Here is a 27540-nt window from a genome sequence, read left to right as displayed (position 1 = left end):
CAGTCAGGCTATCTCTACCGTGTATTGCTAATTGTTGGTTGTCTATATTTATATTTTTGTGTCAGAGGAGTCGGGTTTTGGTGGTTGCTGTTGTATCACATGTATGTACCGTCAAATATATGTGGTAGTTGCTAATATCTATTTTATGTTATGATAACTACCGGAGAAAGATAAGATGCCAAGGTGTTAAGGAAAAGTAATATTTTGATTATGGGCGATCATATGATTATCGGGGAAGGTAGGAGCAAGATGATTTTTGAGGATTGAATATTCATTTATATTAGTTGATAGTAAGGCTAATTTATTTTCACTAAATACATGCACAACTATTTATTGCAGTGTAATGTATTATATATTAACAAAACGTTAATTGTCATCCTATCGTGGGATAGAATATTTTTCCCAAGTTATTACAAGGTCAGAATATTCATCAAAAGAATCATCCTCCCCACCACAACCACCATGTTCATTCCTTTATGTCACAAGTCGTTATTTGTGTTTTAAGAAGGATCGATCACATTCGCTGCTTGGATAGTTGAAAGACGCTGTATTCTTAAACCGAAGTGCAACAAGATCTTGCATTGACAATTCGTCAAATTTGATATTGATGGCGCAGTGACTATGAGTTTACAATGAATTTAACATCTTTGGTGTGGTTTTTGTCCCAACTGCACTATGAAAATCATCCCATGAATTTGTATCTATATTATTGAGACGCAATGAACGTGTATTTACAACGAATGTAACATCTTGGTGTGTGTTTTTCCCCCAACCGCACCTAGAAAATCAACCTGTGAATTTATATGTATGCTATTGGAGACGCAATGACCATACCTTTACAATAAACGTAACACCTTGGTGTGTCTTTTTTTCCATTCGCACATAGAAAAGCATACTGTGAATGTCTATCTCTCATACGGGCGACGTAATAAATGTAACATTCGGTATCTGTTTTTCGACCGCACTAGGAAAAGCGTACTGTGGATGTCTTTTCTTATATTAGAAATACAATGACTTAAAATTAACACGTCAACATATTGAAGACTTGTTCACTGAACTACTGAAACAAACTGTAAGTTGTGTTACTAAACGAGGGTCTGGTTGAAGTTTTACGCGTATAATTGACTACAGAACCATGTGAAAAAGGAGAATAAAAACAAAAATAAATGAAAGAGAAAAATAGTGGAAAAAAATAATGAATAACGGATTGCTTAAATATAAATAATAGAGAATAAGGGACACATGTACAGTGATTTCGGAAATGTAGAACCCCCATTTAGAGACTCCTCTATTCTGTAAATGATATTTATAACAAATGATTATCATGTACTGACGATGATCCTAAATTGGTACAAGCACATGGATATGTGGCTATGTTAACTATTTTTATTGAGATCTGAACCCTTCCCCTTTATGAACTTGGTCAGTAAAGAAGGCACAACACAAATAGTATAGGAGGCGTAATTAATCCTACACGTAACAAAAAACCCAAGTACATTCGAAACAATGCTTAAATCCTATATAGTATAAATTGTTCAAAACAATGATTCATTGAGGTCTATCCGTTCCCCTCTATGAACTTGGTCAGTAAAGAACGCACAACACAAGTAGTATAGGAGGTGTACTTAGAAAACTTATTTCAAACGGGATATATAGAAATAAGTCACTAGCGCTCGTCACTTTCGTAATTTACGAAACTGTTTTCAAAATGACGAAAGTATTTCAAATCAATTTCGTCACTTAAATTTGGAAAGTGTAAAATATTTTCGCAATACTATAATTCTACCTGTCTACATGTTTCTGACAAGTTTATGACCCTCAGCTTAAATTAACATTTACAACAGGTGTTATAAAGTTGTGATTACAGTTAATCCGCTTATCGCCATCGGAGGAGTCACTTATCCGGTTAAATATTTTTCCCAGTAAAATTAGTCAGTCTGCATTTTAATTTCAATATTCCTCAAGGCCAACGACCACAATTTGCAATTCGTTTGTCGTAGTTTCGTCGTTTCAACAACATTGTGTTCCCCCTGACAGTTCGCTTTTTAATTTCAATATTTCTATAAAATGATCATAATTTGCAGTTCGTTTGTCGTAGTCTCGTCAAATGATCGTATGTTCGTCATCTTTGATATAAAACGTTCAATTTCGATTAAAAAGATAGAACTTTATTTAAAACGTTCAGAAATGTTTTCACGTTAAAAACTTCCATCATAATCGAGGAGTCAAACAGGTGCTTCCTTTACGATATACTGCGCATGCGTGAAAGTATTCCTATGAATTTATAGACACTAAAACGTAAAGCACGAAATAAATTTAGTGCCAAAATAAATGAGAAAGACAAATATAGTTCTTATTTTAAGAAGATGTGGGATGAGTGCCAATGATACAACTCTCCATCCAAGTCACAATGTGTAAAAAGTAAACAATTAAAGGTCAAAGTACGGTCTTCAACACGGAGCCTAGGCTTACACCAAACAGCAAGCTATAAAGGGCCCCAAAATGGCAAGTGTAAAACAATTCAAACAGGAAAACCTACGGTCTAATCTATATATAAAAAAAACGAGAAACGAGAAACACTTATGAACCACTTCAACAAACGACCACTGAACATCAAGCTCCTGTCAAAAGCAGAGGGTTTAAACGTCTTAACATGTACCAACCTTCACCCTAACCTGAAACAGCAGTGTAACGTTACAACATAAAAAGACACACTATAAATTAGCACATCCTCATTTTAAACTAGATATTGTTTACCGAGTCAGGAAAGTAGAAACGATCTGTTATCCTAAATTGTTACCAATTCAATACTGTAATTAGATATTTGAATATAGTTTTGATTGGTATTAATATTGATTTTGTTACCAGTAAGTAAAAATAAAGCAAAATATTTTTGTATATACATATGCACATTCATGTCTCTACAATCTATCGATAACTGTTATCTTGGCATTGCACAAGGTCGTGTTTTTCTCTGACTGTTTATGACGTTTTTACACTAAATCCATTGGATGTTGGATGTGTACTGATTGATATTTTAGTCTCAGATGTATGTTTTTTTTTATTAGTTGTAATTGTCTTTGAACTAGCTGTCAGTAAATGCGAGTACTCTCATATCTGTACTTAGTGTCTTTTTGTTGTGGGGATGTACAAGTTCCCGTCCACTTCTACTCTGTGTTTTTGTTAGATGTATTATATTTCTATTTGACGTATCCATATGATGACTTAAGCCTTTGTCAACTGATTTTTATATTCTGTATGTGCCTATCCCTAGTTAGGAGCTAAGCTGTTATTCAGTGGTTGTCGTTTATTGCTGTGTAACATATTGTTTTTCGTTCATTATTTGGTACATACATTAGGTCGTTAGTTTTCCTATTTGAATTGTTTTACATTTGTCATTTCGGGGCCTTTTATAGCGGACTATGCGGTATGGGCTTTGCTCATTGTTGAAGGCCGTACGGTGACCTATATTTGTTAATTTCTGTGTCATTTTTGGTCTCTTGTGGAGAGTTGCCTCATTGGCAATCACACCACAGTTTCTTATTTTTATATTAACCCTACATATAACAAAATGAAAAAAAAACAAAAAAAAAACCAAGTACAATCGAAACATTGGTTAACATTTACTTATAAAATAATCCAGTTTAAGTTTAACAGTTACCATTCGCAATGTTAAAGTACGTACCCTGATGATGTGATATAAAGTTGTCCAACTCTCTTATATCGATTGTTGTTCTCTAGAATATGCATGATTCGCACAAGAATTCATAACCAGGAGGCCACAATCTTTTGTGTGCACAAAATACCAGGGATTCATTATTATTCGTGTGATACCAATTTTCGAGGATTTCTTGACTACATGTGAACCGTGAATTTAAATCTTCAAGGAATCATGTGCAAGAATATGTCACATTTCCAAGCGAGATAACCCAATCTGTTTATATTGGACAGTAGATAATTAACGATAACTCTTAACTCCTTCCAATAGATGTCGTTGCATTTTCTAATCTTGTTAAATACAACAGAGACATGTCTCTGATAAAAATTAATTAGCGTTTTCACGGGAGTTATAAATTACGATACTTGAGTAAGTGGTCTTTAAAAGGACTATGATATTGAGATCAAAACCTCGTCGAGATTATAAATCAATGTACGAAGGGGAAATTATTTTGAAAAATTTGGGAAAAAATCCATAATTTTTGTTAATTGATCTTGAATGACATTTTTTAACAAACAGTCATAAAACGTATCTCATGAGTTTTAATGTTCATATATCTTTAAAAAATACCATCTAGGAGGTTATATGACATCCTTAAGCTTGTTACAAAGAAATTTAATATTTTCATTTGTCCTTATGCAACAGAGCTGACGACGAAATTGGTACCGGACCGTAGCTTATTGCAATTAAATCACCATTAGTAATGAAATAATTATATGGCATAATATCAGCTGTATTTTTTATAAACATATTAACACCATCAAACACAAGTTTGTCCTGCTTTCTAACAACAGGCTATATATAGATATAAGAAGATGTGGTATGAGTGCAAATGAGACAACCTCCATCCAAGTCAAAATTTATAAGAGTAAACCATTATAGGTCACAGTACGGTCTTCAACACGGATCATTGGCTCACACCAAACAGTAAGCTATAAAGGGCCCCAAAAATTACTAGTGTAAAACCATTCAAACGGGAAAAGCAACGGTCTAATCTATATAAAAAACGAGAAACGAGAAACACTTATGAACCACATCAACAAACGACAACTACTGAACATCAGATTCCTGACTTAGGACAGGTGCAAACAAATGCAGCGGGTTTAAACGTTTTAATGGTACCAAACCTTCACCCTTTTTCTGAAACAATAGTGTAACATCACAACATAGAAAGACACACTATAAAATATCAACTGAAATAGCTTAACTCAATCAAAGGACATATTAACACCATTGAACATACACTGAACAAATAAATTTGACCTATGATACAACGTAAATACAAAATAAATAAACTAAGGGAAGAATAATAAAATTAACATGTTATATCGGTATGAAATGTTAACCAATTAAAGAAAAACAATATGCTCGAACAAAAATATCAGCCATTTGCAATAACTTTAAACACAGGTAAATGAAAATAATTTTATATACATGCATTCATTCATTTCAGTACAATCATTCATTTATGCCTTGGACAAATAAGTTTGCTTTAAAATGATGCTATATATGTCTTTGAAGAAATAACTTACAAGCTAGATGTTTTTCATTTTTTAAATGTTTTATGTAAAAACGGCTAAACATATCTCAATCATCTTTAGTTATGTAAGGCGTAAGCAGACAAAAAGGTTCAATAAATCAAATTTAGACAATTGGTGAAAATTAAAGATATAAATTCTAAGACTAAATAATTGAAGAATAAGTTATTCAACAGTTAAAATATATTTTTATTGATATTGATATGTAGAGCTCTCTCTCTCTCTGATTGATAAGTGAAGATTTATCAATTGTAATAACTATAGACATCATCATGAAGCGCTTTTATAGTGGGTCTCCCCTTTTTATGTGTGTTTAGGAGTAATTCTTATTTGAAAGTTTTCTTTCATATTTCAACTTATTTTCACCCATCTAAAATTTTCTAACTGCTATCAGTGCGATTTGATACTAACAGTATTTATATCTGATGTCCCTCTGTCCTTATTTTCAACAGTGCAAGAAAGGTATAAAATTTGCCTGAATTAAGTCACGGATAAAAATTCACAGGACAATAAGGGACGACATCAAAAGTTCAATGTAGGATAAACAAACTTAATTCACGTAGTTTTTTCACTGACCCTCACCCCCTATTAACTTAATTTGGGAAAAATTGATTGACCAATACAGATATAAGTAAAATCGATGTCAAATAAACAAACCTTGCAGCAATTTTTACTCCCCCCCCCCCCCCAACTATTTAAATTAAGTTTTTTTTATCCTACATTGAATTTTTGATGTCGTCCCTAAATCAAAGCTCATTTATGCGATTCATAGTTTGTCTTTGATAAATAAATCGCCTTTTAAAAAGCAATTTATCAATCTATCTAAGAAAGATCGAACATTTAAATAAAAAAAAATCAGGGACACAAATTCGTCGGACAAAACTAAATTGATAAATACAAGTTAGTTTTTATGAGTCGTGGCATATGCACCAGACAAAAGGTGTTTTGAAATACAAGGAAAACCCAACATATCAACGAAGAAGGGCCTCTTTTGCTGTGCATAAGATTAAAACTTGTCACCAGGTCTTCAGCAATCGGTTTTTTAATATTCATTTACAATGACAACACATTCATCATTATAACAGAAACCAACATGCAATGTGTTGTAAGCGTTACATTTTCACACAAGAACATTTTGAACAGTGTATTTCTAAAATGACCGAGAGACAACTTACACGTGTTTTGTATTGCACCATTAAGTAATGAAAAAAATCATATATAAAGAAAATGACAAATTAAAAGAAGAAATAAAAAAATAAAAGCAGCAAATTAAACTATCTATACATAGATAACACTAATCAATATACTTCCATGGTCAAACCGTAAAGAGCGAGGAACACGATTCCCTAAAAAAGAGTGATTTGAAATATTTTTTGCATTAGTTTTCGAGTTCTCAAATTTGTTTTAATAGTTCCACCACATTGATGTAATGTCATTACAGGATGATACTTCCACAACAAACCGTGCATACATTCATTACATGTACATATGTCACCAATTAACACAAGCTGTATTGCATCAGATTCAATTTAATAAAACAAACAGTGGCATCCTGTTGAGCATATATAAGACATCGTAATTGGAGATAGGAAAGACAATCAAGCGACAGGGTGTCTGCTGATAATAAAATTCATTTGACAATATATCAATTTCGAACTTTTTTAATATACCACCTTTTCATTTTCTTTAAATATTATCGAAATACAAATAATGGAAACATGTTTTACGGGTGAAAGAAAAATTATTAAACAGCGAATCGTTTATTATTATTTAAATGTAAATGTATACTTTATCATTTATCATTAAATACGTTTCACCAAATATGAATAAAAAATATCTTTATAGTCTCTATTATATGAAATTATACGAACTATGAACTATCATGAATAAGAACCTTTATAGTAATTAAAACTCCATTATGTCCTTTGAACAGATGAGCTATCCCGACGAATACAATTTAATATAATTAAATATAATTCACCAAATATGAATAAAAAGTATCTTTATAGTCTCTATTATATGAAATTATACGAACTTTGAACTATCATGAACAAGAACCCTTATAGTAAAACTCCATTATGTCCATTGAACCGATGAGCTATCCCGACGAATACAATTTAATATAATTAAATATAATTTTATTTTGTATTCAATATTTATCGTTTCTATTTGAACAATAAACAAGCCATAGTGAACACTTTGAATTTGAACTTATTATGTATTATTTCATTTATTTAAGAATAACCGGATTTTATTTTACATGTATAACAGTATGATCTCACTAATGTACGTTGTTTTCGTATATTACATTTGTGTTGGTTATTTTTTTCAAAGACAACTTTTCAAAACGCCGGAGACCTAAGAATTTCTTAATTTAAACTGACTTTTCTGACATCAAAATATAGCTTATTGACAGGAGTATTCAACAGTATGTGTTAATAGTATTTCCTCCGCATATTAAGTGTGCTTCAATTTTTTTAGTTACTGCTGTCTCGCTTCTTTTGAGGTAATTCATCGATATTTACTGATGTCAGTAAGGGAATTTTGATAATGAAATTTCAAAAAATCGGAGACCTAACAGTGAGATAAGATAAACTGGATTTTTTAATACCACCAGAAAGGTAAATCTATGTAGAATTCGGTCGTATGTGTTAATAAGAATTCAGATGATTAATAAAAATAATATGAAGAATTAATGAAGGTTACCCATTTATTTTCCCATTTCTTTCTATGTTAATCGAACATCATTAAAAACATTGCACCCCGCGGGGTGTCGCTGTTAAGGGTAATCGGCCATTAGTGCCCTTCATTCTTGGGTATGTATATGTTTTCAATAGGCTTGTATGCAGACCCTGAGTAATTGTGTTCTCATAGGTCATTATATATATCAAATGAAATTTGGTAAAATGGCAAAAGTTTAATAAATTGTTCAAGACATGAAGAAACCAAAATTATCCTCGCATTTCATTCTTTCATTAGCTAATGTGACCTTGATTTTTGACTTATTAACCCCATAGGGCATAAACACTTCAATTTTAGTGATAGTTGAACATGCAGTTCAAAACATAACATCCACAAACTAAAATATGTAATATCTAAGAATAGGGGCTGTGAAATTGACCTTTGACTTTTGACCCAAAAATCAAAAGCAATATTTGCAAACCTATGGGGTATTGCCAAGCCATAAAAATTGGACATATTTTACAAAAGATAACATCCAGAAATAAAATGTTGCCAAATTGCAGTTTGCTTATAGCTGCTGTGTCTTACAACTATGATAAATATACATTTTTTACAGTTATGATAAGCATAAAAAGTAAAATAACAATATTACCGAACTCCAATAAATATTCCAAACGAAAAGTCCCTTATCAAAGGGCAAAATCAAAAGCTCAAACACATCAAACGAATGGAAAACAACGGTGCCATATTCATGATAAGCTTGTTAATGTAGATTTCTATTCTAACAATCATGCCTTATGTATTTGTTAATACTGAACAGTATCAAGATTTTATGTGTGTAACATTTGAGGAAAAGAGGTTTGTAATTTGCGAAAATTGGAACATGACCATTGTCCTCTGAGAAACAACTGTGGGATTTATAAACTTACGCAAATACCCTATAGCTTCTTCTTTTCAAATGTTCATGTTAGTGAATAGTATAAAACTTTTAATGTATTACTGGTAAATTATCAAGTCAGGAATTTCAGTACCACAAATTACTTGAAACTTTTACTAAATTCGTCAATAGATCGTCATGTGGCAGTTTGGTTGTACCGGGATTTATATAACACATCCTAATTTTTATGGAGATCTTGTTTAAAGAGACTGAAAATTTAGATACCATCTGGGTTATATTTTTCGATCCTTTCAATAAACTTATTCTAAAAGGTAACCATTTCAACACTGTTACTAGACCTTCAGATACTGTTTTTATTGGTATAAACAGAGACATAATATATTGTTAGCATAATAGTCCCAGGTATAAACAAAGATTTATATAGTACTATATAAATCCTTGGTACATGTATACATATTGATTTTGATCAGTAAATTAAAACTAAATTAAATATTCTTGGTATATACATATGCACATTCATGGCTCTACAATCTATTGATACCTATATCATATGGCATTGTACAAGGTCGTGATTTTCTCTGACTATTAATAACGCCTTTATACTTAATCCATTGGGTGTTTAGTTTACTGATTGATATTTTAGTCTTAAAAACATGATTTTTGTATTTATATTTTAGTTTTTTTCTGGCTTAAACTAGCTGTCAGTTTTTGCAAGTACTCTCAGATCTGTACACTGTGTCTTTTTTTCGTTGGGGGGTATTAATTTGCTCCCTTGTCAGGTATTTGTTTTTGTTAGGTGTGTAATGAATTAAGCCCTTTTCAACTGATTTCTATACATGTAGTTTGCTCTTATGTTGTACTGTTACATCACTGTCCCAGGTTAGGGGAAGGGTTTGGCGCCTGCAAACATGTTTAATACTGCCACAGTCTGTATGTGCCTGTCCCTAGTCACAAGCCTGTATAATTCAGTGGTTGTGAGTAATTGCTGTATATCATATTTGTTTTCCGTTCTTTGTTTTCTACATAAATCAGGATGTTAGTTTTTTTCATTTGAATTGTTTTACATTTGTCATTTCAGGGCCTCATATAGCCGACTATGAGGTATGGGTTTTGCTCATTGTTGAAAGATGTACAGTGATCTATTGTTGCTAACTTCTATGTCATTTGGTCTCTGGTGGAGAGTTAACATTGTATCATTGGCAATCATATTACATCTTCTTCATTTTATATTTTAAGCTCTAAGAGAATAAGTCCAGAAATACTGATTGGAGAAATCCCAAGTGCTGCAAAGCTAAAACCGGATTACAAGTAATTGTGCAAATTTTGGTTCAAACTGGACATGAGACTCAACATTAAGTTTGGACAGATTGATGGACAGACAGGCAGTTTCCTATAAATTTCCCAAACTTTTTTTGCTGGGGTACAATACACTTATAATGTAAAATAAATGCAATCTCAAAGGTACAAACAGAAATGGGTAAACATTCAATTTTCAGGTGCATAACACATTAAATCTTTTAAAATTGCATATTAGTATTTTTCCCCGTTCAAATCCATGAAATTATGATAGAACAATGCCTTAAGTTTTGTGAACATAAACAATAACATGACTTTGTTTTATTATGATGAGCTGTTGTGTTGCTGTCTCAATGAAGTAATTATACCTCTACCCGATGCATTCAGAAATTTTGTTTAGTGAAGGTGGGTGCTAGACAGGTAAAAACTCTAAAAGTAATTGTGATGACAAGGTATGTGGTCATGGAGGTGGAAAAGGTTAAAATTTCAAAGTTCAAACTAATAATAATTCTAGATAGAACTTAAAATTTGCAATGAACAAAAAAGTTGATCAAGACAGACAGAAAAAGTGGTAGATTTCTATATATCTGTATATATACACTATATACTGATAGATAATCAATGTTAATAGAAATAAAAAAAAATAATATATAAAAATATTTATCATTAAATCACAAGTAATTTCTTATGCCATGTATGCGTTGAGGAACCTTTCAACATTCTGTCTACAAACCGGACATTTCATTGGTCGAGGTAATGCTTGAACACAGTCAATACACACACATATATGTCCACAATTTAACAAAATTACTTCCCTTGGATTTGTTAGACAAATAACACACTCTGAGTCTGAATTATTAGATGATTCACGATTATTTGCAGCAGCTCTTGCTGCCATTCTTGCATTCTGAGCCTCCTGGGCCATTCTTTCGATTTGTTTTCTACTCTGCCATTGTTTGTACCATTTTTTTAAAATGTATGTGGCCAGGCCAACACCTATAACACATGTAATACCAAGCAAAATTTTAATTATTTTTGATTGTGACGAGAAATGTTTAACGACTTCTTCTTTGGTTTGTGTAGTTAGTATGAATCGAGACCCATTCTCTGGAGGTGACATGATTATCTTATCGTTTTCCAGCTTTAACTGCCCAATGCCCAGCAATGGAGTTCCTAAAACCAGCATTTTCTCATATTCATGCATGCCTTTGATGACCTCACCAAAAATTCTATCCATTCCACGCTGAAGCAGACCAGATTGGTCTGACTTATAACTGTCATAGGTGACAGTTAGGTCATCCAATAGAAAACCTGCACTTTTTGGTTCAGTGACATGAACCCTGCAATCATTTGTACCATCTTTTTTAACTTTGTGCAAATAAAATGGCACTGCATCTACAACATCACGGATAACATTTTGGACATCAGACCTGAAATTAAAAAAAAAGTAAATTTAGATAACATAATAATATATCAATAACATCATATATAATATATATGCCGGTAGACATCAATCCATTCACAAAGATTTATACAGTGGGCTTTTTTCTGCTCTTTGGTCGACTTGTTGTCTCTTTGACACATTCCCCATTTCCATTTTCAAATTTACTCGAAAAAATAAGTAAAGAACCACTTCCATTTGATTGATTGATTGATTGTTGGTGTTTAATCCCACTTTCAACCCTCTTGGTAATATCCTGCCAGCCAGTTTTTGTATGTGGAGGAAGCCAGTGTTCCCAGAGAGAATCACTGATCTTAGAAGAACTGGAAATCCTACTAGTAAATTAAGATAGGAGTCGAACGTACTTGCTCAGAGTGGGGTTCGTATTTACAGCCTCGGTGTTGACAGGCTTGTGATAACTGTAGATGAACTACTTAAACCACTTGGCCACAGACACCCCCACTTCCGTTAAAAATAATGTCATATTTTTACCCAGGGCTACGGGCAACACTGCTGTTCCTAGAAAAATCAATATATGGTAGAATATTTCGTCAGTATCATGCTCACAATTTCCCTACATAATTTTTTTTCAAATTTTACAATTTTTGTTGCAACCTTTTCAAAATTATATTAATTTAATGGATAAATAATACATGTACTTTTTCTTCCTTAATTCCAGATGAGGGCATTAAGCATATTAAGCAAAAATTCAAAAATAAATTTCAGTATACGCTAATTGATATCTGACAAACTATAATGTCTTTAAAAAAATCTGAAATATATTTAATATCGATATCTGGTCTCAAATTCTTTCTAAATCTAAAATTCAAGGTGCTAAAAACTGTTTCTTTAACATTGCTTATCATGCCTTTTTCCATTTTTTTAATTGACAATCTTACCATACGCCATTGCTTCTTTTTGATTTGTGTTCGATCAATGCAGTGTTTCTAATGACACCCAGAACATCATCTTCATAGTGACTCCTCAGACTCCTGGTGCTGGCTGTTATACCTTCTATGCATCCATAAGGAATTGTTTGTTCTGGTAGCTCTTTCAGCTTCTTTATCAAATCTTTGTCTAAGCCATACCATTCTGCTTTCTTCATAAAATATAACAGCCATAAGATTATTAAAATACAATTTTTACCTCTAATTTCATAAAAAAAAATGACAGCTATCATTAGAAATGATTCATGAGACATGTGAGATGGCCATAAAATTAGAAACTATCCGAATCATATATACATGTACTGATTGTGTTTACTCACTCAGTATCTTTGGGAATACACAGTGGTTGTTGTCTCCCTTTTCATATATTATGTATATAGTGATAAGTTTTAGTTTATTGTAATTTTTAAATAAATACAAACATCACAATTTTTTGTATTCTTTAATTTAAACTGTAATTGGTCTGCTCCTTGGGGTGTCTTGATTGACAAATAAAAATTGTTGTTGTTGTATATAAACATTCATATTCTAAAAAAAAAAAAGGTCTTCAGCTCAATTGCTCGTTAGCAGATCCAAAGCACTGTGTCAATTTTAAAGCAATTTGTTCATGTTGTTTATAACACAGATTATTTTTTGGACAATGAAAGATATTTTGAGGGGACAAGAACCACAGTTTACCTGGTTATACTTGGGGAACTCACCATTTTGTATTCAGGAATTGTACTTTTTCCAAAATATCATGAAAATAATCACCTTTTTATTCCTAGAAGATTTTCTTTTTCAAACTTTATTACATTCTGCAGTGTATACAAATATTGCATATCTATTTTCTATATCTTGTGTTTACATTTGATGCCAAGGGTCACTACCCTATGACTTCACACTGTCTGAGGTGCCAAATGAGCAAATCTTTTGTACTTTAACCCCTCTGACAATTCTATTGCAAATCTTTATATAGCAAGTTACCCATCTATAAGACAAATAGTTATACTACTTAACACTATAGCCAGTTACTCATCTGAGGCAAATCTTTTATATTACTCATACTCATCACCGAACCTGTAGAAACAGTAGAATATATGTTGGATCTTTGTGTGGCTCATATGGAAGGATTCAATTCTTTTTAGCCTACCATATTTTGGTAAACTTTTGAAAACTAATTACAGACATCAATCTTAGTGTTTGCTGCCATGCAATATTTCGCATCAATTTTAGCTTTAAATACACTGTTAATGTTCAAATCAGTCCCTGAATTGGTACGTCAATGTATACCAATGACAGTCTAAATTCATTATAAACATGTTAAATGCTTTAATAGTTTTTGAAGAAATTACATCAACCATGTCAACTGGCATCTTTATGACTTTAAACATATTTTATTCAGCGTTTAAATTTACTAGCACTGTGTGGTTACCACTATTGGTTGACTGCTAGTCCCTGAGGGTACTACATGTATCAGCTTAGTAGTCAATACTTTAATGGTTCTGACAAGATTTATAACAAACCCTTTTGGAATTCTCTGTTGACAAATTAAGAAATTATTTAGAAACTAAGGTTCCAACTACATGTACCTCAGGCAAAGTTGATCTTGGGATTTGGCTATTCTATTTCAGTCTCTTTTGGTCATAGCTCCTTACCTGTACAAGAATTTGTCATCCCTAGATTTTAAATTGTTGGGTTTTAGTGTTCCTGATGAACAGAAGATAACTCCAGAAAGACGCTTTGTACAATCAAAATTCATTAAGTGTTATTTTTATTTAAATGTTCATAAGCTATACCAAGGGATAAGTGACAAGTTTTACAAGTTAGTAATTGTCTTCTCCGAATGTCTTCAACTGGTAGATTGTTCTGTTGTAAAATTCATTCATTCATATATTCCTTGGTTATCACTTGTCCCATGTCATGCATGTACAGTACATGATATCTTAATTAGATTTCAATGTATCAATCATATCAATAAAAGTTTCAGCAGATGATAAATGTTATCCACTTTGATTTATTAAACGAATCTGGGACTTACTATTACATGTTATAATAGATCACAGAACATATTTATAAATCAGATATATCATGTATATATAAAGAGTGATACACAGTTTTTCATACATTTAAATGAGATGAAAATTTGTGATCATTTAGCATATCAATTTATACTACCCATTAATATACATTGGATCACATTTGTGAAACTATACAATACCCCATTGGTATTATATTTGATATATAAAAAAGTCATCCATTGAATAAAAGCAACTTTGTTCCAAATAATACCCATCAGTGCCTTTAACTAGATCTGTGCTACGATATGTCAAATGGCTTCTTTCATTGTCTTTTGAGGGGCCTCAGCGGCCAAGTGGTCTAAGTAGTCGAACTACTGTATCACTTCAATTCACTAGCCAGTCAACACTGAGGTTGTGAGTTCGAATCCAGCATGGGGCAGGAGCACTCGACTCCAATCTTAATTGACTAGGATTGTTGTACTGAAGGTCGGTGGTTCTCTCTTGGCACTCCAGCTTCCTCCACCAATAAAAACTGACCGCCACGAAATAGCACAATAGTGTTGAAAGTGGTGTTAAACACCAATCAATCAATCAATCAATCACGGTCTTTTGTCACCTCACGTTATTTAATTCATGTTATTCCTTATTATTATACTATACCTGTGCACAATACACTTATTAAAAAAAAAAAATTTTTTTTGCATTCCTTGTGAAGACGACACATTAAAATGGCTTATTGTAAATTATAAGCTTTGTAATTACGAATACGAATCCATATATATATATATATCAACAGTTCAAGTGTCCTATCTACTGAACTTATTGTATTTGTAAAATAACCTGAATTTCGTTTGCTGCTCTTTTACTTCTTTTGTAAAAGTAATAAAAAATCAAGGCTAAACCAGCATCTACTGTTAACCCCACAATAAATCCTCTCAGAGAATCTGACATACTCGTCCTTGGTCCCACTCAGAAAGTGAAAGTAAAACTAGAAACCGGAACAAGCTAGGTTAGGTTCAGAAAAACAGCGAAACGAACTTACCAATTCGAAATTTGTAAGGACTGACACTTGGAAGTGAGTTGCAAGAAGAGAGAATTTGTCGCATAGAAATCAGCTGATATTGTATTTTTTGTGATTGACTGAGAATAATAAGTATTCCGTTGCATTAAAGGATCCGACATTTAGCTGTAAGTAATTGTATATTAGACACAATAGTACAGTAATGCGCTGCATGTAACATGTGTAAGATCATTCGCTGTCGGTATGATTTGAGAGTTTTCCGGGTTCTATTTCTAAGTCCATTGTAGCTTCATGTAATATAGAATTATACACATGGCAAACAGACTATTTAATCAATACCTGACAATGTACAAAAGCATAAAAAAACATATGAATTAATGGTCCTGTTGTCATTATAAATTTATCCTTTCTTTCTTACTTGACCCCAGGCCAAGGCCATGGGAAAGTGTTTGTTATACAGTTCATGCACAGTGTATGCTAGCATTTGACATTCACAATTCAAGAAATTTCCAGTACTGACAGTAGGATATCTTTTAATAAATATAACAGGTAAATCGTATGATATTGGATTTTTAGGAAACAAAGCAAAAATCTTTATAGAGCCATTAGAGGCAAAAAAAAGTGCTATATTTAGTTTTTATTCAGATTTGTAGATCTATCTAATTTGACTTATGACTTGTAAATCCCACTGAGTCTCCACTCAGGAATTTTTTTTAGATGGTGGATTTAATAATGGAAAAATATTTAATCTAAACTCTCATTATATATATATATATATATACATAAAATTTCTATTAGATGCATGAAGTTGTCAAAATGTATAGTGAAACGTTAAGAGGAAACTTTTTAAAGGGTTTCATGTGTTCGAAGATACTTATCTCATCAATTTTACATGATTGGATTTAATATTAAAGTCTGAAAAAGGGTTTCAGTCAAGGTTGGCCCAGACAAAATTTAATTTGCATTGACCAGGCCACTGTGGACAATATTGCATGGATGCATGATCATGTTGATAGTTAGGCTTTTTGGTCAATTGCTGATAGGAATGAAAATAGGATTTCAGTATTCAAGTCAATATTAGCTTTTTTACAAAACTGTACATGTTCTCTGTTTCCTAATTTTAAATGAATTTCTACATGAAATTACTTTATCATGGTTATTAGCTCAATAGATATAAGAAGATGTGGTATGAGTGCCAATGAGACAACTCTCCATCCAAGTCAAAATTTATAAAAGTAAACCATTATAGGTCAAAGTATGGTCAGTTCTTTTAAAAATAATTAATGGTCACTATTATCATGATTATAGTAAAGAAAGGACCCTGCTAGTCCAAATAATTATGACGTCTAGGAAGGCTATTTTAAATTTTTGCTTTGACGCCTTCCTGCGTCAATGTGGGATCAAAAAAAGTCAAAATCGAAAAATACCCACAGCAGACGGCATGATTATCTGGACTAGGACCCTGCTAACTTTCCACTTCCTGCATTGCATGCATTGAGAAGATATTTGTGTCACAGTTGAGTAGACAGGAAATTGATTGTTTTTTTTAACTTTTAAGCAACCAACAAAAATCACTTCCTGTTTATATGTAAACATTTATTTAGGGCTGTTGTTTTTAGTTATTAGCCATGTGCACATGTTAGTTAACTTTTATTTTATCTGCATACATTTGTACACATACTACATGTAATAGTAGAGAAACAAAGCATTGATTTTGATTGGTAATCATGGTAATAGTTTTTTGATAATCCTGAACTTTATACTAGTCTTAAGACCATCAATTTATTTTCAGATATCCAAACTGAAATGGCAGACAAACTAAGATTCATAACATATTTGTCTCCTGGAATACCAGTGCAATTATTTGAAACAATTATGCACTACCTCGAGGAGGTAACAGGGAACCAGACATACTTAATCCATGAGTCCAGATGGAGTGGTCCCCCCTTAGACAGAGAAGATCCTTTCACAGCAAATGATGCAGATATTGGTATATATTTTGAATAATGTTTAATGATAAATAGACTTGTTAAAATTGTTTGTACTGTACATTGTTTGCCCCTGCCAGTATATAATAAATTCTGTTATAAAATATATTCAGATAACACTATGGTACCATGCTATAAGCTAGGTCCTGGGATTAACACTGTATGTCGTTATATTTCACACAATAAGTTTATTTGAAGCTGTATGATGTTTGCATGTGTTTCGTTCGACTTGTATTAAGGATGTTCTTAGGTGAAATTAAAAAAATCTAGAATTTAAAATTGATACTATAAGTCGGAAGAGCATTAGTTAAGGAACAAAATAAGCTAAAAATATTGATAGGTTCGAGATATTTGATTTTTAAAAAATGGCGGGAAAAGACTGACTCACTCAGACTTTTACCTTATATTTGCATTGATATTATTTGGGTCTCAAATCGAAAGAAAAGAAATCTAGAATCTGCTTAAATTTTGGTAAATGACCTTTTATGAGCTATTGATCGAGTCTTATATGAAAAGAAAAATGGGTGTTATGGGGCAAAAATATTTTACCCTGTATTGTAGGAAAAAAACCAAGGAGTCCGAACATCTGACACATTGATATATTTGATGTATCAAAAAAGGGACCCATGGATTCAAGCATCAGGTCTGTGCCGAACTTTATATAGGAGGAGACCCCTTATGTCTGCAACATATTTATATTTACATGTTTTAGCTTTTAATGTATTTAAAGTGATAGATAAGATAAGATAAGATATTTTTATTCCAATTAACATGATTAAAGGGCCCATGAAGAGCAAATTATTTTATTACAATGATTTTGATAATTGACACAATAATTTTGATAATCATATATAAATATGAATATAATCATCTCAATTCTAAGATCTTAAACCACAGCCAGACCAGAGCCATACACATATGAGTAAAAAAAGCATAACAGTTATGTATAATATTAACAATATGATATGATGTTAAAAAAGTTCGGTGTGTTTTGTTTTCCATTTTCAGGATTTATGTGTTCACCAGGATTTCTGAGACTTGTAAAGGAGAAAAAAGAAGTAGAACTTTGCCAAGCTGCACCAGTATATAACCATGTTAGAGGAGAGCAAAAACCTGTTTATTTCTCTGATGTTATAACAGTCAATGATGATAGTGGTACAAAGTAAGCTCTAGATATCATATGCACAGTGATTCAATTTAAAATCATGGTTTCTTGTGCAAATGTATTCCTATTTACTTGTGATTTTATGGGGATAACAGTCTGATTTATGACTCAGTCATGTTACTTTTAAATAAACAAAGAAAAGCTTTGAACCATACACTAGCAATCCTCAGTATTAATTGTTAAAAATCTTCAAAAAGAGTGATTTCTCTATGAAACATTTTATACTTGTTTTATAAAATAATTCAGGTGAAGACTTAAGATTCCTTTTATTTTCCTGAAGCAAAATGCACATACACACTCACACAAGCACTTTCCTGTTACTATCATAACTATAGATTTTTGTAATTATTTTTATTCAGACAGGAATTTAAAGAATTCACTGATTTAAAAGGGTTTTCCTTTGCATTCAATGAACCAATGTCATTAAGTGGTACTCTGATAGTGTTAGGAGAGCTGAAGAAAAGAGGATATAATTCCACGTTCTTTGGGAATACTCTGCAATCAGGTACAGTATAAACATTTATAATACTTCACGTAAAAATGCAATATTTTGATTGGCTTATACGAGGGTGTTAATTTACTCTAACCCCCCCCCCCCCCACTCTATCCTATGGCAAATACTCTATTACCCTTCACGGAGACGCTTGATCAAGTGTGCGCTTTATTAAATATGACTCTATCCTATGGCAAATACTCTATTACCCTTCATTGAGACGCTTGATCAAGTGTGTGCTTTATTAAATACAGATGGTTGTTATGTACAAGACGTCATAGTTTATTACTTTGAATTTGAAATTAAATCGACAGTAATAACAGAACATTCAGTATAATAAATTAATTAACACATATCTGAGAGGGTGATAGAGCAGATTGTTACCCCTCGAAAAGACATTGTCAACCTTGGATTCGCCTCAGTTGACAATGTTTTCTCGGGGTAACAATCTGCTCTATCACCCTCTCAGCTATAAGTTATTTATATAGTGTTACCCATAAGAAAGTTAAATTATGAGATAGGTGACAAAAATGGATCTTAAGGTTGTACATGTAGTAAAAGGGTTATAAACATAATGCTATTTTAAAAAAAATATGATAAATATTATAGGTCACTGACCTTATTTCCAAGCTACAGGTTGTGAAAAATTTACACATTTTGTAAGAATTGTACATTTTCATGATTGTTAAGGCATCATTATGCAAAATAAAAAAAAATTGGACAGAAATTTGAAAAAAAATATTTGAGAAGTAAGATCTTTTAAAAACTGTTTAGGAATATTAAGAGAAAATGGGGTCACTCAGTACTTTTTCTTGCTACAAATGTGTAAAACATTATAGAAAAATTAACTTTACACCCTTTTATAATATTGAATAATCTGATTTGTCTCCCTTACAAGGACCCAGAAACTTTTTCACACAATTTCAGTCATTTTGAGATGACTTGAAAGTTAGGGTCTTCTATTTTCAAACGGTCAGAATAATGACAGACAACACCATTACAAAAAGAAAAACAAAAAGGTGACAGTTCACAAGACACTGCCAAATAATATGAGTAACACAAACCTCATCAAAAACCAGATGGTGGAGAAGAACTCAGGAGCATCAAATTAATTGTCCATAAAGTCTGATAACTGAGTAGACAAACCAGTCATATTTTTGGTCCCTGTAACATCAGAATGATTTAAAACAGAATATATTAACTATTTTCTTATTCTTTCTGACTGTTTTTTTAGAAGTTTTTATTGCAGTGGATAATCATTTAGGTTGTTATTAGATCTTATTCAGATTTATATGTTTGAATTTCTTTCAGGATGCCATAGAAATTCAATCAAGATGGTGTTAGATAGGAAGGCAGACATTGCAGCTATAGACTCAAACACCTTACATTATTATTTACAAGAACATCCTGAAGGGAAGGACAAGATCAAAGTTCTGACATCATTTGGCCCTCTACCTATTCATCCTATAGTATTTAATAAAAGATTACCAGGTAGGTGTAAATGATGAAATAATGATAAAAGGTAAAAGAAATAGACCTTTTTGCATTTGAGACTGGAAGTAGAAACTTGTGTGAATAAAAAGAGATGAGCAGAATGCATCAATGAGACAACAACTCAACAACAAAAATAACCAAAGCTACTGTGAATTCATTTATTTTCCTGGGTACCAATTTTCGTGGGATGAGGAAAGATTGTATATCTGTAAAAACTTACTTTTGTAGTTTTGCAAAAGTCTGCTTATAAACCAATTGAAAATATCTACTTCAGTGAACATTTAAATTCATGGTTCATTCACCTAAACCCACAAAATCCACAATAAATTGGTATACAATGAATAATAATGAATCCACAGTATCCATACATGATGGTAAGCTCTAAATCAGACTGAGGTCTAAAGATAGATATCAAAGATCTACCATCCACATCAAACACCAAGGTTTTCAAACAGAATACAAATAAGATGTGGTACGATTGCACATGAGACTACTTTCCGCAGAGACCAAATGACATAGAAGTTTAAAGCTAAAGTTCGCCATACCACCTTCAACGATTAGCAAAACCCACTAGTACACGCAAGATGAATCAGTTATAACTCTATTACTGGTGTTGAGTTAATCATTGTGAAACATAGTGATTTGGGGTGATAATGCTATGAATAACAATAATAATAATACTATTTTTTCATGTATGGCATAAATCAGACAGATGAAAATCACATGTATGTTGTGTTCAATGTGTGTTGGGTATGAAGCCAATAATAGAAAAGCTTAAATATGTTTATCCAAATATATATGCTACTTTGAATTTCTAGTACAAATGACAGGCAGTGTCTATTAGAGGGTCTTTCTTTATAAATTAATATGAAAATTAGAAGTGTGGAATGATTTCCAATAGTATTATCCCAAGGACCAAAGGTCAAGGATGTAAACAACTGCAGGTCATCTTATAGCCTTTAACAATGAGCAAAACACTGTTACTGTATAACATAGTAACACATAAAAGTTCCAAGGATAACAAAATGTCTAACAGAAAAAAACTAATGGCCTGATAATGATTTAAGCAAATAACATAAAATGAAATATTATTTATATCTTTTATTGACTTTCAGCTGATTTAAAGAAAAAAATAACAGATGCTTTGTTAGATATACACAACAAACCAGAGTGGATGAATAAACTGAGAGAATATAATATATTCAAATTTGTTGCTGTAGATATGTCCCATTATGACATGGAAATTAATCTCTTAGATGCTGTCAAAAATCTAAAAATAGCTTCAGCTTATTATTAGTGTAAATTATTTACCAGTACACTCACTGCTGTTGATTATTAATTGTTTTATGACACATAAATTCAGCTTACTATTAGTATACATTATTTACACTTACTGCTGTTGGTTATCATGGTTATACATTGTTTTATGACACGTTAATTCAGATATATGTTAAAACTGGGCAAAATTACTAAAGTGGAATTAAATAATTTTTTAAATGATTGACTTTTTATTGACCAAAATATGTTGTATTTTTCTAAGACTTTTTTGTTTCATCATATGTTATTTTGAACATTCCTGTACAATACTTTAATACAAAATCAGCAGAAAAAATTGAATATACAGTACACACATGGTAATTCAGTAACAAATCACTTCTGTGGTAAATCAGTAACAAATCACTTCTGCTAGTGTTGAGTGATTGCTGGTGATTGAAGGTGATAATGGTCTGGATTACAAACTTGTTATTATAGTTTACTGGGATATACAGAAAAACATTACGGATTGAATCACCAGCAGTCATTGTGAAAAATCACTTCCAAGAGTGATTTTTAACTGAATCCAATTGCGAGTACTGTGGATTCATTTATTTTTGTGGATACCAAATTGATTGGAAAAATTCTGTTTTGGTTGATATTTTTTTTACTTGTTTTGCCAACATCTGCATACAAGCTTATGTATTTCATTGAATATTTATGGTTCACCATTACCCATGAAATTCACAAAATTTGGTATCCAACGAGTATTAATGAATCCACCATAGTGTAACACTTACATAAGGGGTAACCAGAATTAATATACACATGTATATTTTAATATATTATTTTTTTCTGAATCAAGTTGTTAATAAGCTGTATCTGTTGTAAATCAGCTGTTATGTATTTTTTGTTGTTTGTATTTTTTCTAACCAGTATTATATCTTTTTCTATTGACAAAGGTGCAATATCACCATAAAAGGTTTGGTATATGAATTATTAGCTTACTATTTTAATTTATATTTATTCCAAGCATATTTAACCTGATTTAATTAGGATCTTAATAATATATTGAATTAAGGAATCTAGTGTGAGGTTGAAATGATATAAGCTTTTGTTACTGACAAGTTGCTTCTGAATATGATCCTACATCCATTTTTTTATTGAAGGAACTTTTTTTTACAGTTTTTACTAGGCGAGTCCATGACTCCTGAACTCATGGAAATCTGTCTGGACTTACAGAGTTCTCGAAATCTGTTTTTCCCTGGTGGTCCTTGAAGAAAATCTGCTGGTCCTAACTATTATTTCTACTACCAAATACAAAAATTGTGTCTGTCCTTTGCAAAATTTGGTGGTCAAAACCTTCGGACCACCATTTTTCTAGAACTCTCCACTTATCATTTTGAAAACTGGTGAGATAAAAAGTTCATCAGGATTGTAAAATGTTGTCTCAACTGAGCACATATATCATCATTTTATAACAAGTATTTAAAAATAATCTAAATTTGATGTCATTTCCATGCTCTACTCTGTCATGTAGACTGAAATAATCAATTATATAGCAATAAAATTTCCTCTTCTCCTTGTTGGACTCACCATGGCCAAATAATGATGAGTCCCTGGACTTGCCTTTAAAAACCTTTAGTGAGAACCCCGAGTTAAAACCAAACTTGTTTCTATTCTAAGATAATTAAACAATAGTTAAAGTGTGTCACTGTAGGCTGTCATAATGTTAGAAAAATGTAAGCATGTTTTGTCAAATCAAATTCTGTTTTACTCTCTATATATAAACCTAATTAAATATACAGTTTACATCATTTAACATAATTTTACAGTAATCCTTAAATAAAGCCAACCCTTCAACAGGGGAAATGTAGTATTATGAAAGTGATGACCCCTGATAGAGTTTATTTACAAAACAAATCTGCTGATGTATACAATAAAAAGGCATGCATTAGAGAAGAGGGGTATTTCAAGAGATAATCTCATATATACTGCCAAAATTGCTTAAGTCTGAGGTTGTTTCTTGATTAGTTATGTCAAATTTTGCACATTTACCAATTTATTGGAACATTAAATTCACCAAATACTAAATAAAGTACAAATTTCAATACTACAAGTTTCTAAATGACAAGATCTTTGACATTATACTGGTGTTACAGATATTTATTTGCTAAGAAATTTTTGGGATTTGTGATGGAATATTTAATTTTATACTTGTAATATAATGGAAGATTATTCGATATTAATGTCTTTTATGAATTTGTTTCATAAATTTTGACCAATCATACTTTCAACTCAGATTTTTTTGCCTAGTAGAAGTAGAGTTGTACTGTAAATTCGGAAATTATTGCGATATTTTTATAATTGTGAAAAATTCGACAGGGTTGTAATCGCAATAATTTAAACTCGCATGTTGGATTTTTTTGTATGAATGAAGCGGGATTTTTGTCAGTATCACAAAAATAATAATCGCATATTTGGTCTAAAATGACAAAATCACAATAATAAATGAATACAATAATTTCTGAATTTACAGTATTATATTGTGATATAATCTTTCACATATTGATATTTTTAATGGGGATTTTGTTAAAGAGATAGATCAGATACATATTTTGTTCTAATTGTTATTTTTTATATTAATGTTATAAATTGTTATATAATTGTGATATCTAAACTGTTTCCTTCTATCTGTTAAAATTTGTGTACTGTCAACAGATTTCCATTTTTTCATATTTATTTATCCAATTGTTTTGCACTTAATTTTTGACAATCTTTTGCATTCATGATTTTTGTTGTATCCATGCAAAGTTAGTTGTTTTATAGACAAAAAAATCATATCATCATAAACACAGATAATATCCAAATACAAGTGAACAAATATTGAACTTAAATTTAGATTTAAAATTAAAAAAAATCCTATATTTGTGGTTTCTTGATGATAAATGAGAAAGGACTTTTTGATATTGATTGAAATTTTGATGGAAAGATTTGGATCACTAAACAGAAGCTTTTTTTCTCAAAACTTTAAAAAAAAATTAACCAGAGTTATACCCCTTTATAATATGAATTTATTTTTTATTCCTTTCAAAATTGAAATAAATACGAGCAATTCTTGTCTAAACATCAGCATTCAGGTGAGCACCTGACTCAAATAAATAAAGAAAAGACAACATTCAGGGAAGATCTGTTTTTTTCATTTTATAGCCCTTTGAACTATGGCAAAAATATCAAATCTTATAAAATTCCACAGTATGCTGCTACAGAAACAAAATCATGATCTCTCAGTTGCTACAGACAAGGGTATCTGTGATCACTGGATTCACGCTCTAGTTTCAATGATTTTTGTTTTTTTAGATGTTTTACATACATATCAGAGGGTTAACTGTATTTAAGACGAACAGGAAAACTAAAAAGCCTTCTATTTTAATATGTTTAGCTTTGACTACATGTCTGTCTCTCACACTGTTTACCAGAAGGTGTAAAAGATAGCAATTTCATGTTCTCAGGTACAGGCAATATGGCAATATACTTAATTCTGTTCAAATGTATTTGTTTCATAATCATATTTTACTTTTGACAAGTTGGGTAAATTTAATCAAAGAAGTATTAAAATTTTGCTAGTCATGCTGATTTAATATAAATATACAAATGAGTTAATGTTGAGAAGTTTTTTAGCAAGATTTTTCTGAACCCAATTCATTATTCGTTTAGAATGTTATGAGTGAGGTAAAAAAGGAACAAATATTGTTATTTCAGGTTTGTTGTTATGGTGTTCGATTGGTATTGTTTTATATATATATATATATATACATGTATATCTTATAGGTGCATGCTGGTCATAAGTTTACTGAATAAATTTTTAATTTCAGAATTATATAGTACCTGCTTATCCTGGTTAAATATTTTTTCTATCTTAAAAAAAATGTACAATTTAGATCTTGACATATTCGATATCATTTATTATTGAAGACTGTATGTTGCTTTTTGATTATTTAAGTAGCTGGGTTGCTGTCTCATTGACTTATGCCCCACATCTACTATTTGTAAAACCAATCAACATCGTACAAAAATGAAACAATCAGTTCCTACAAAATTTAAAATAAATGAGAAATTTATTAATTACAAATTTGTTTAACTTTAATTTGAAATTTCTATTTATTCAGTATATATATTTGATCTATACATTCCTGTATAAATTGTTGGAACACAAGATGAATGAAAAATATTTTCATGATTATATTATATTTATTTATATGATAATAAAAAAATACTAAAATATGTTTTTTTGTGTTGTTGGTTTGCTTTCTCTCTGATACTTACACCACATTTCCTTTTATTAGCTATATGTTGTTTTTGATTTACTTAGTGTTAAAAATTTAAAAAAAAATCTATATAGGTTATACAGTGGAAAATAATATGAAATTGTCTACCCCTCCACATGGGGCATTTTTCTCTAATTCTTATATATATTTTTTAGAACCCATTATTTTTCTATTCTTAAAATTTTTTGGCCCATTATTATCTATTTTGTAAACCTCATCTAGACCCTCATTTTGACAGCACCACTCCTACTTGTCTATATGTAAATATAGGGCAAATTATTTATGAGCTAGATTTATTTGTACTTATGTATCTGATACATGTTTAATAACTAGTCTGTTAATGTATTAACATCTATTCTAATCTCAGGCATTTTATACTTCCATTAAGTGTGTAGTTTTATAGTTTAAGGCCTTGGTTGACCTCTAGAAGTCTTTTGGTTTTTTTTTTATGGTTTTGTTGCTGTCTCAGGAATGTATATAACAAGAGTGCACACGCTGAAATGTCTCACCTGCTATACTGACAATTGATTTTATGTTGATAGTCATAAATATAAAGTTTTACTACAAGTATCACATTAACATAAACATGATCCAAGAAAATGAGGTCAAGGTCAGATAAACCAACTTGGAAATACATGTACACCTTACAATCATTCCATACACTGAATATAGTGTACCTATTGCTTATAGAAAGAGACCAAACCAAGAAATGTTTATATTGACCAACGAACCATGAAATGAGGTTATAGTCAGATGAACCCTGCCAGACAGACATGTACACCTTAAAATCATTCCATGCATCATATATAGTTGACATATTGCTTATAGTTATCTAAGAAACAAACTTAACCAGGAAAACTTAACATTGACCAATGACCCGTGAGAATGAGGTCAAGGATAATGGACACATGACAGACGTAAACTTCATATCATAAGGCATCTATATACAAAGTATGAAGCATCCAGGTATTCTATCTTCTGAAATATTAAGCTTTTAAGTAGTTAGTTAATTAATGCCGCTGCTGCCGAATCACTATCCCTTTGTCTCGCTTTCTGCGACAGAAGTCGCAGGCACAACAAAAATAAGGAGAACCTTATACTTCACACATAATCTATTCAACCCCAGAAGTGTCTTCTTAACAAAACCATCATTTAATCCAACAACAGGTTAACTGGAGCAAATAAATACTGTAAATTCAGAAACTTTTTCCTGTATTTATTATTGCAATTGTTGTATGGTCACCTTGATTTCTCCTGTCTGTCAATAAGAGGCATGC

General features: G+C 31.4%; 2 protein-coding genes across 3 annotated transcripts; one reads left to right on the top strand and one right to left on the bottom strand.

Moving 5' to 3' along the window:
- Positions 1-10647: 10647 nt before the first annotated feature.
- LOC127710598 (mitochondrial ubiquitin ligase activator of nfkb 1-A-like) lies at positions 10648-15527 on the bottom strand. The gene is made up of 3 exons (XM_052216549.1): positions 15361-15527; positions 12473-12672; positions 10648-11562 (listed from the first exon to the last, which is right to left on the bottom strand). The coding sequence occupies exons 1-3, from the start codon at positions 15469-15471 to the stop codon at positions 10818-10820; spliced, it is 1056 nt and encodes a 351-aa protein (XP_052072509.1). The 5' UTR covers positions 15472-15527; the 3' UTR covers positions 10648-10817.
- Positions 15528-15547: 20 nt separating this feature from the next.
- Positions 15548-26219, top strand: LOC127710602 (uncharacterized). 2 transcript variants are annotated; one of them, XM_052216553.1, is made up of 6 exons: positions 15548-15708; positions 17334-17531; positions 18538-18691; positions 19054-19199; positions 20499-20678; positions 21797-26219. In XM_052216553.1, exons 2-6 carry the CDS (start codon positions 17348-17350, stop codon positions 21976-21978), a joined length of 846 nt encoding a protein of 281 aa, XP_052072513.1. In that variant the 5' UTR covers positions 15548-15708; positions 17334-17347; the 3' UTR covers positions 21979-26219. The 2 variants fall into 2 exon arrangements, with proteins under 2 accessions (XP_052072513.1, XP_052072514.1); XM_052216554.1 differs by lacking the exon at positions 15548-15708 and adding an exon at positions 16001-16090.
- Positions 26220-27540: the final 1321 nt, after the last annotated feature.

This window comes from Mytilus californianus, unplaced genomic scaffold (genome assembly GCF_021869535.1).
Source record: "Mytilus californianus isolate M0D057914Y unplaced genomic scaffold, xbMytCali1.0.p SCAF_8, whole genome shotgun sequence".
Taxonomy (NCBI): domain Eukaryota; kingdom Metazoa; phylum Mollusca; class Bivalvia; order Mytilida; family Mytilidae; genus Mytilus; species Mytilus californianus.
This window is presented reverse-complemented; position numbering and strand designations above follow the sequence as displayed.